Source organism: Salpingoeca rosetta (genome assembly GCF_000188695.1).
Source record: "Salpingoeca rosetta unplaced genomic scaffold supercont1.11, whole genome shotgun sequence".
In the NCBI taxonomy this organism is placed as follows: domain Eukaryota; class Choanoflagellata; order Craspedida; family Salpingoecidae; genus Salpingoeca; species Salpingoeca rosetta.
In genome coordinates this window covers 1,260,362-1,270,361 of record NW_004754923.1, presented here as the reverse complement: position 1 = coordinate 1,270,361, position 10,000 = coordinate 1,260,362, and the positions used below count along the sequence as shown (strand labels likewise).

General features: G+C 54.6%; 3 protein-coding genes across 3 annotated transcripts in view; 2 read left to right on the top strand and 1 right to left on the bottom strand.

The window, feature by feature from the left end:
* The window catches only part of PTSG_04983 (uncharacterized protein), a gene marked incomplete at both ends in the record, with an annotated part of 1,359 nt that extends 604 nt beyond the window's left edge, over positions 1 to 755 (top strand). Inside the window, 2 exons of the mRNA XM_004994243.1 lie at positions 1 to 607; positions 728 to 755. The exon at positions 1 to 607 is cut by the window's left edge and continues 604 nt beyond it. Coding sequence (XP_004994300.1) covers positions 1 to 607; positions 728 to 755 — 635 coding nt within the window. The remainder of the gene's footprint in view (positions 608 to 727) is intronic.
* Positions 756 to 818: 63 nt separating this feature from the next.
* On the bottom strand, positions 819 to 9,682 carry PTSG_12234 (uncharacterized protein). Its single transcript, XM_004994242.1, has 26 exons — positions 9,416 to 9,682; positions 9,084 to 9,166; positions 8,705 to 8,783; positions 8,343 to 8,470; positions 8,018 to 8,103; positions 7,834 to 7,871; positions 7,584 to 7,664; positions 7,296 to 7,378; positions 7,068 to 7,096; positions 6,747 to 6,811; positions 6,275 to 6,481; positions 5,947 to 6,062; positions 5,717 to 5,757; positions 5,430 to 5,511; positions 5,134 to 5,235; positions 4,793 to 4,918; positions 3,714 to 4,552; positions 3,504 to 3,593; positions 3,170 to 3,252; positions 2,953 to 3,062; positions 2,678 to 2,771; positions 2,347 to 2,466; positions 1,937 to 2,019; positions 1,628 to 1,701; positions 1,372 to 1,429; positions 819 to 1,104 (listed from the first exon to the last, which is right to left on the bottom strand). The coding sequence occupies exons 1-26, from the start codon at positions 9,488 to 9,490 to the stop codon at positions 1,074 to 1,076; spliced, it is 3,003 nt and encodes a 1,000-aa protein (XP_004994299.1). The 5' UTR covers positions 9,491 to 9,682; the 3' UTR covers positions 819 to 1,073.
* A 26-nt stretch (positions 9,683 to 9,708) lies between these two features.
* PTSG_04980 (uncharacterized protein) overlaps positions 9,709 to 10,000 on the top strand; it is a 1,904-nt gene continuing 1,612 nt past the window's right edge. The window contains exon 1 of the mRNA XM_004994241.1: positions 9,709 to 10,000. This exon is cut by the window's right edge and continues 512 nt beyond it. Coding sequence (XP_004994298.1) covers positions 9,731 to 10,000 — 270 coding nt within the window. The 5' untranslated portion in view covers positions 9,709 to 9,730.

The window sequence follows — 10,000 nt, the reverse complement described above, 5'->3', positions numbered from 1 at the left end:
ACACAAAGCCGGAGGACATCTTTGGCAGCACGCTGGAGCTCGGCATGCTTGAGAACCTGATCACCACGATCAAGCCGCGGCTGCTGGTGGAGGTGGGCGTCTTTCGCGGGTCAACCTCCATCAAGATGGCCCAGCTCTTGGACAGGAAGCCCGAGCTCAAGGAGAGCTTCATCATCTCCATCGACACGTGGCTGCTCGACCTCCGCTTCGTGTGGTCGGCGCCGACAAAGGAGGGAGCTGCAACGGGCACGCAGACGCGCTACTTCAAGAACGTGTACATTGGTGGCGCCTCCCACATGTACTACATCTTCCTCAGCAACGTGCTGTTCACGCGCACGCAGCACCGCATCATCCCCTTGCAGACGGCGTCATCAAACGGAGCCATGGCGCTGATTGCACACCGCCTCCGACCAGACTTGATCTACCTTGATGCATCACACGCGAACCCAGACGTGTTTGTCGACCTGGAGCACTACTACAACGTGCTTGCCCCTGGCGGCGCCCTGGCAATGGATGATTATGAGGTGGCGGCAGTGCAGACGGCTGTTGATGCGCTCGTGCGCAAGCATGGGCTTGAGTTGCAGTTATTCAACAAGGGCACGCAGGCGTGCGTCATCAAACCCGAGAGATGAAGAACAAAGGACAACTTGGCTGCTGCTGTGTATCTGTAAGTGTGTGTGTGTGTGTGTGTGTGTGTGTGTTTCTGATGTACCCACGTGTGCTCCAGTGACTTTGCCCCCTTTGAGCAGCTGTGATGATGATGATGATGACGCGCAAGTGGCATTGGCTGTGCCGGTTACGATTTGTGTGTGTGTGTGTGTGTGTGTGTGTGTGTTTACAGAGCGCTTTCCTTGGCACGCGTATCATCATCGGTTATGAACAACAATAAACAAAGCCATCACACATGCATTGCAGCACGGCAGCGAATACAGCAAGAGAGAGACAGAGACAGAGAGAAAAAAAAAAAGAGAGAGAGATAGCAAGAGAGAGACGAAACAGGTGGGCATAGAAGGCGTTTACAGAGGAAAAAGCAGACCGACTAGAAAAGGGCAACAGAGGCGTTGTTGCTGCTGCTACTTCGCTGCAGATGCTGTGTTCTCATGCCTGCAAGCAACAAGGAGACGTGATGCGCAAACAGTGTGGTCGCGAGGTACCATATTAGAGCAAGGGGACTGTGAATCCGGCCAGAGCAGGCCTGACTTTACAACGCACACACACACACACATACACAGACACACAGACACACAGACACACAGACACACAGACACACACACACACACACACACACACAAACACAAACACACACACGATGGCAGCGCAGTGTGCGTGGCAGCAATGCGAACATGACAGATATGGAGCAGTTATACCCACCGCTTCGCCGGTTTAAAGTTGAGCTGAACTGTGGGCGGGTGGGATGATGAGCCGTCACCTGAGCACACAACACGACAAGTGCGAATAAGAGCATGTATGCATATCCGCGCAGTGCAGTGACAAGTGAATGGGTGACAAGAAAGCGACACGCCACAAGACGGTGGAGGAAAACGTGCCAAGCACTGCTGTAGCCACAGATGGGCGTAAAAATCACAACAAAATGACAACAATGACATGACAAGGTGCAGTCACCCACCGAAACCCATGGTGTCGTGTGCCATCTGCTGTCGCTTCACCACCTCTGCAAAGTACTTCACAATGTCCGCATCACTGTCAACAAACACAGGCACACATACCTGTCAGTGACATCGAATTTGCGTGTGTTCGTGTGTTCGTGTGTTTGTGTGGTTTGTGTGTTTGTGTGTTTGTATGCGTATGTGCGTGTGTGTACGCGTGTGCGCTTGTGTGTGTATGTGTGTGCGTGTGTATGCGTGTGCTTGTGTGTGTGTGTGTATGTGTGTGTGTATGTGTGCTTTCGTTCAATGAAGACTTGAACACAACTCACTTCCCAACGACGTTGAGCTTGTCCATCGTCTTTCGCTGCGTGATGATATCGAACCACGGCGTTGCCGCCTGCGTGCTGACTTGCTGTAGAGAGCGGCAACAGCCAGCAAAGAAAAATGAACAGTGATGAGCACAATTGCAGTGGCGGCGAATGCAAAACGACATCAAAGCACAACGAGCTCTCAGAACCACCACCACCACCACCACAACAACAACAACAACAACAACAACAACAACAACAACAACAACAACAACAACAACAACAACAACAACAACAACAACAACAACAACAACAACAACAACAACAACAACAACAGCAGCAGCAGCAGCAGCAGCAGCAGCAGCAGCAATAACAACAACAGCAGCAGCAGCTGTGTGTGCGCGATGCAGGGAGGAGAGCGCATCACGTACCGGTCTATATTGCGTCTGGTGCGTGCGGACACAGAGGCGGTGGTAGTAGAAGTACGCCTTCCACGCGAGGTCAAGATAGACCTTGTGAAAACAGGACAGTAGCGTGGACTCAAGGCGCGGCTGCCAGTCGTGGTGATGGACGGAGGGATGAGAGTTGTGCATGAGCGCAAGGAAACATTGGCACACGCTGCACCACCACTCAGCATTGCACACACACACACACACACACACACACACACACACACACACACACACACACACACACACACACACACACACACACACACACACACACACACACACACACACACACACACACACACACGCACACCTTGAGCGGGATGGAGAATGGAAGATCGAGGGCGTCGCCAGTGTATGTGAGACCCGTGAACACGTCCTCGTCCAAGTCGAGGATGGAGATGAAGCTGCATAGCGTGTTGTTGAGATGACATGAGGAGGTGCAAACGGTGCAGCAGTGAAACGCTAAAGGCCAATGAGACGCAGGCACCAGCTCTTTCTCGCACACCGCACACGCATTCCACCACAGCCTCGTGTCTAATCACGCGCCACAGCGCACGATGGGGCGTGAGTATTCGGTGCACTGACTTGAGGAGGGGCCGGTGCATCTGCACAACACACGAGCGCGGCATCCCAATCAGCTTCACGGTGCTCAGGTCCGTGAGTGTCAGCGTCGACGATGCTCGCCACGGCACCACCTGGCACGCGCAAGCCAATGCATTGCAAGAACCGGGGTGAACGGCAGCAGCGGTGTGAATGAAGGCGGTATGCGTGGAAATGCATTGATGTAGATGTGATGGCGCACCTTGTTCCAGGACGAGTGGCCGACGACAAAGAACCAGAGGGTGCGAACAATTCCTCGAATCTCCTCCTCGCGTCCAGGCGATCCTGACGGGCAGCAGGTACGCGAATAGGCAAGTAAGCGAGCACACTATGAGCAAGATCGTGTGTCCACAGTGCGTGTGTGTGTGTGTGTGTGTGTGTGTGTGTGTGTGTGTGTGTGTGTGTGTGTGTGTGTGTGTGTGTGTGTGTGTGTGTGTGTGTGTGTGTGTGTGTGTGTGTGGTGTGTGTGTGTGTGCATACAGGGCACGCACACAGAGGCACATTCAGAGACATGAAGCAAAGGGGGGGGGCGGTACCCATGACGACGACACATCTTCCGGTGAGGAGGGCGAAGACGACGTGGCGCGCAAAGGAGAAGCGCTGCATAAACTGCACAATCCCGGCACCTGCAGACAGCGAGCGGTATGCGGTGTTGATGGGTGGTTAAGGGTTTGGGTGGGAAGCAGAGCGGAAGAGGAAACAGCCCAAGAGTTGTGGCTTGCACAAAGTTATGCACGCATGCGCACCTGGCTTTGAGCGCGACTGGTAGGATGTGTGATCTGCCGAGGACTGGAAGGAAAACTGCCGTGTGCTCGTTGGCGTGGACCAGCCGTCCTGACGGTACGTGACAGGGATGCTCATGGCGACGCTCACGTCTGCGTTGGTGGTACGCTGGCCGCGCTGTGGTGATGAGAACACGGATGCAACTTCGGAGGCGGCGACGGAGCCGAGGACAAGCTGACGCGGTCGCGCACGCTGCAGACGGCCTGATGATGGCTGTTGTTGTTGTTGTTGTTGTTGTTGTTGTTGTTGTTGTTGTTGTTGTTGTTGTTGTTGTTGTTGTTGTTGTTGTTGTTGTTGTTGTTGTTCTTCTTCTTCTTCTTCTTCTTCTTCTTTTGCCCCTTGGTCGTGGTCTTTTTTCTTTGCTGGCTGTTGGCCCTGGTGCACCGCCACCGAGCCATCACCGCCTCCCTCTTCCACGTCCGAGTGCTCCCCGCTGACGAGATGGGGATGGTGCAGGTCGTCCTCCACGCCGCCCACCAGCGTGGATGTATCGCTGTTGTGTCGCTCGTGTGTGCGCACGCCATCACCACCACTGTCGTCACCGCCATCGGCACCTTCAGCACGTCCATCCATACCACCACCACCATCAGTATCGACACCACTCGGTGTGTCCCCACGAACGTCATTCTCAACAGCACCACCCCGTTCACTGCCACCATCATCGCCGCCATCACCGCCGCCGCTGTGGTTGGCTACCAGTGCGCGTATGCTCTCCGCGTTCGCCTCCTGTGTGTCTTCGGTGTGCGCTGTGAACGCGTCTCGGTCTGTTGGGGTGCGCACGTGTGGCGTCGCCTCAAACGACCTGGACAGCGGCCAGGACACATCGGAGAGCAGGGTGAATCAATGGAGGTGGGACGGCAGCACTTGTTGCTTGCCTGCACGCGAGCCGACACCACACAGCAAAATAAAAAACACATGCAAACACACACACACATGTCACACACATCACACCACAGTACACACCACATCACACCAGCGCACACCACAGTGCATCACTACACCACGCCAGTACATCACATCACACAGCACAAGCGTTGCGTACAGGTCTGGGTCTGACGGAACATCGCTGATGTCGAGCAAGTTGGCGCCACCGGACAACTGCCGGAGAATTTGTCCGCCGCGAAAGGACACCTGGTCCGCGCTGTCAAAGCTCCAATGGTCCTTGGCGCTGATTGCAACACCCATTGTTGTAGGAGGTGATGATAAGGGTGTCGGTGAGGGGGTGGTGTTTCCGATGAGAGGGGGTGGACAGCGAAGTTGAAGGACGACAAAGCATGGCACCAGTCCACCCCGTTCCAGGTCAGCTCACACCACATCCCATCGCGTCCCAGAACGTATCAATCCTTCATGTCAATTCCGTGCCAGCCCATTTCACCTCCTCACCTGTGCATCGACTCCTCATCCTCGATGATTGGACCGTCCAACACCCGCTCATCCATGTCCGAAAACGTCTCCCGTGCAGAGTAGAACGACAGCACGTCGTGCCTGCACCCGTGGCGCCCGAATGGTGTGTGTGTGTGTGTGTGTGTGTGTGTGTGTGTGTGTGTGTGTGTGTGTGTGTGTGTGTGTGTGTGTGTGTGTGTGTGTGTGTGTGTGTGTGTGTGTGTGTGTGCACGTGAGCACCTGCAGTCATGACGGCCACCATCACTACTAGTACCACCACGACCACCACTACTCACGTGTGCCGCGGGCTGGACGGAGATTCGAAGAATGAGTACGACGGATCAAAGTAGGAGCTGTCCGTGCCGTCACCGGGGGAGCCTTAAAGGCGTGCATTGTGTGTTGTGCGTTGGAGTGTCGGTGGTGATGGCGATCTCAATAGCGAGCGCAGCGCTGGCGTGGAAGATCTTCAACGTCGATTGTGACCCAAACAACACAGCTTCAAACAAACCAATCAATACCACACACGCGCGCACACACACACGTGCACATGCACATGCACATGCACGCACAAATGCGCACGCACCTGATGGTTGGAGGAGAAATGATTGACTCGAGGTGTCGAAACTGTCAACAAACAGAAAGACATTCATGATACCATGTCAGGGAGGGCCGAAACTCAGACCAGACACACCCAAGACAGAACAGCGCTTTCTCACGTCACACCAGGCTTAAAGGCACGTAAAGCTTGCAAGCAAGGCAACCATGTAAGCACGAAAGCATACATGCATGCACGCGATTCAGTGCAGTTCGTACTGGAAGGTGGGTCCGTCGAGTGGGCGGCGACGGCGAGCGGGGGAGGACAGCAGTGGTGTGCTGTAAAGCGACATTGGTGCATGCGTCACGCCGTGCTGCTGCTCGTGTGATGGTTCCTGCAGATTGTGAAGGGGCGGTTCGAGGCAAAGAGAAGAGGGATGAAGGTGTGTGTGAGTGTGCGTGCGTGTGTGTGCGCGCAAGAGAGAGGAGTGTAAGCAACCGAGTGTGAAGGCTGAAACGCCAAAACACAAAACTTTGCAGACGCAAACACACAGCATATGCAAACAAAGCACCAAGCCACCACCACCACCAGCAGCAGCATCATCACCTCGAAGAAGTTGAGGACGACGCATCTGCCGATGGTGAGGAGGGTGCAGGGCGGATCCAAGAGCTCGGCCTCCTGGGCAGACATGGCGAGCACCGTGCAGCGGCGGCGGTAGTACTCGAGCAGCTTCTGCAGTCGCGAGTGCACCACGTGGTAGTACGGCTCAACCAGAGCGCGCAGCGGGCGCAGCGGCGACGTCGCAGTCGTCGTCTGCATCACACGTGAACGAACGCGTGTAATGCGTGCGTGTGTGTGTGTGTTTGTGTGTGTGTGTGTGTGTGTGTGTGTGTGTGTGTGTGTGTGTGTGTGTGTTTGTACAGTTGTAAGCAAGTGTGTGAAGTTTTTTTAGTGTGCGTGTGCGTTGGCGTTGGCTTTGTGCGTGAAGATGGATGCATGTCAGTCGTTGCACGCGACACGAGCCACGAGATCAAAGCGACAGGACACCATGCATCACTCATTCAACCCCCTGACTCACCTCTTCGCTCTCCATTGAGCTTGACGAGTGGAGCAGTGGGGCGTCGCTCCCAGAGAACGACAGCCCTGCATTGCAACGCGGATGCATCGCAAGCGTGGGAATGGGGGAATGGGGGACACAGTGAGTTCGTAGGGTGGGGGGTTGGGTTGGGCTGGGGGTGAGAGCTGAGCTTAGGGTTAAAATTGAGAGTTGAGATGGGGCGTGGTGTTGGTGTAGGTTTGGTGTGGCTTGGAATGCAAACAGCAGCATGCAAACATTGCAAGTGTTGGCATGCGCACGTGTCAGAACAGACAACGCCCAGATATAGCCCGCGCGCAGTACCTCGCTCTTTCCTGGGCGTGCTCTGGGACCTGTGAGGAAAGCGAGAGGGGCGCCCAACGAGACACACGGAAGATCATGAGACACACCAAGAATACACGATGGCAACGTTGCATCACAACACCACACCACCACAACTTCAGCGTGTCCATGCATGTGCACACGCCCAACACTGCACACCAGCAGTGACCGCGTGCATTCCATCTATGGTGTGACATGACAGTGACTCACGTGTTGAATGTGTGTGTGCGGGACCGCACGTTGCTTGCTCCACGCCCTTCCAAGTGATCCAGATACGTGCGAACATTCGTTCGCTGTCGTGTGTGCATGTGAGTGAGTGAGTGAGTGAGTGTGTGTGTGTGTGTGTGAGTGTGTGTGTGAGTGAGTGAGTGAGTGAGTGCGTGTGTGTATGTGTGTGCGTTGAATTATCACAGCACGTGGCTTCACGACTTCAAAGAATCCACATGCACCATATAGTGTCCCCTTCCAATTGCCCCCACCGACACCAGCCCGGCTCACCTCCTTCCTGATAAACGCCTTTGCTGTCTGCAGGATCTGTGCATAGCGCTGCAGCCGAAACTCCGTCTCCTTCAGCCGTTGCTGTGCATGTGTGTGTGCGGATGTGTGAGCGGATGTGTGTGGTTGGGGGGGGGGGGTAAGGGCATGAGTGTGTGTGTGTGTGCTTGTGTATGAGCATGTGTGAGTATGTGAATGCGAAAAGGTTTACAAGGGGAATGTGCAGACAACAGCTTGCACTGCAGGTTGTCACCTCGGTGTCCTCTCCACTGGGAAGATTGGACAGGAAGCCTGGTAAAAGCAGCAAGCAACCAAGGGCTGCGCATGAGAGATAACATCATCACATCACACACGCTCATGATATCACACAAAAGAACATGGGTATACACGTTTTCATCGCATTGAGCACGCTCGCGCGCATGTCACGCGGTGCTGACCTTTGTTGAGCTGCAGCTGTCTGAGCGTGCTCTCGAGATCGGAACGAAATATCTCCATGTTCGCATAGTGCAGCAGCTTGCACACCCTGTGCACGCAATAACAGTATCATTCAGAACTGCGCCAGCGCACACCACACCGGCCACGCAATTCACGCCCAAGCAACGCGCTATACACACACACACACACATACACCCGCGCGCGCACACACACACGCACACAAACATACAAACACACACACACATACACGCACACGCACACGCACAAACATACAAACACACACACACATACACGCACACGCACACGTATGTTTTCAGATCCACGTACACATCAAGTTCCTGGATGATGGCTTGACTGTGTTGCGTGAGCTTGTGCTGATCCTGCGTCACGTAGCAGAAGCAATAGGTTCGCGAATACCCGCGTGCCTTGATATCGCACAGCGTCACAAAGTTGGACTGCAACAGGAACGGCGCGTGCAAGCAGAGTGCATGTACACAAACGTGAGAAGAGGCAGCCAACGCGGGCAGTGGTGCAGGTGTCTGTGTGTACGTGCGTGTGAGTGCGTATGTGTTTGTGCGTGTGTGCGTGTGTGTTTGTGCGTGTGTGTGTGTATGTGTGTGTATGTGTGCGTGCACGTAGACGGGACACTCGTGTCTTTGTCACTGTTGCCCGGCTGCAGTGCGTCGAACCAGAACGTGCAGATTGGCCTTTGGAAAGTCCATGATGGATTGAGCGTCTTGTGCCAACTCAAAGTGACCCGCGTGCGTGCTGTTGGAAAAAATGGCCAATAACAATGGAGAGATGAGATGGAGAGAGGAGAAGAGGGGCGTCAGCATTGATGTTGCACGAAGTGGAGGACACAGCATCTTGCACACTTGAGTCCAATGACGCCACATGTCTTCACACACGGCAACATGAGCACATGTGCACGTGCACGCAGATGCACTTCCTCTCTCTCTCTTTCACACACACACACACACACTCACTCACTCTCACACGCAGACACACTCGCTCACTCACACGCACACACTCTCTCCCTTCCCCTCTCCCTGCTTCTGAACAACTCACGATGCTCCAACTTGAAGGTCCGATGTGAGGACCGTCAGGACGAGCTCATTCAAGAAATCATGCTTGACTGCCGGGAGCGTGAGCTGATCAAGAACAATCCACAAGTTGACAGTGAAAGAAGAAGCCAGTACCGATATAAGTCCATATGAGGCAAACAGCATATTAGTAAGTGTGTGTGGATGCGTGTGTGTGTGTGTGTGTGTGTGTGTGTGTGTGTGTGTGTGTGTGTGTGTGTGTGTGTGTGTGTGTGTGTGTGTGTGCTAGTAGACGCCCGGTTCACGACACCCTCTTGCCTCCCAACTCCCCCCCCCACACACAATGCGCCAACCTACCACGGCAGTGGGACCGACGACCTCGCAAAACTCGCCGACGAGCAAGAAGTCTGGGATGTAGCGCTTCTTTGGCATGGCTGCTGCAACGGACAATGCTTGTGTATTCCAAAGACGGACGTACAGCAGCACTTGCCCCTATGCTTCTTCCGTGATGGCACGCACACCAACAGTGGTGCAGAAAGGACACTCGCAACAAGCAAGCAAGCAAGGCCCGTCTGCTTCCTCCTCCAGCCAGCAACCAGCAACACCTCTCCTTTTGTGTGTTTGTTTGGCTTGAAATTTATTGAAGATACCCGCGAATCGCCAACAACCACGATGGCACAGGACAAGGATGCTGACGTGCGCCACAGCACGCACCAGCCGAAACAGCAGCAGGAGGCACAGCAACAACGCGAACAGGAACGCCAACAGCCACAGCAACAACGCGAACAGGGACAAGAACGCGAACAAGCAGGAGATGAAGCAAAGCCGGTTGGGTGGCTGAACGTGATTGGGTTTGTCATAGGCTTGCTGTTCCTGCCCATTGTGCTGAACAGCGCTGGCCTGCAGCACGAAGCACTGGCGCTGCTGCCGAACAGCACCGCT

What these genes read in the sequence shown, in the direction of transcription:
- PTSG_12234 (XM_004994242.1), bottom strand. Translation starts at nt 9,490, where the DNA reads ATGCCAAAGAAGCGCTACATCCCAGACTTCTTGCTCGTCGGCGAGTTT. An exon ending in GCTCAATGGAGAGCGAAGAG is followed by an intron (nt 6,482 to 6,746) that starts GTGAGTCAGGGG and finishes CGTGTGATGCAG; the next exon opens with ACGACGACTGCGACGTCGCC. An exon ending in CTCGACGGACCCACCTTCCA is followed by an intron (nt 5,758 to 5,946) that starts GTACGAACTGCA and finishes GTTTGTTGACAG; the next exon opens with TTTCGACACCTCGAGTCAAT.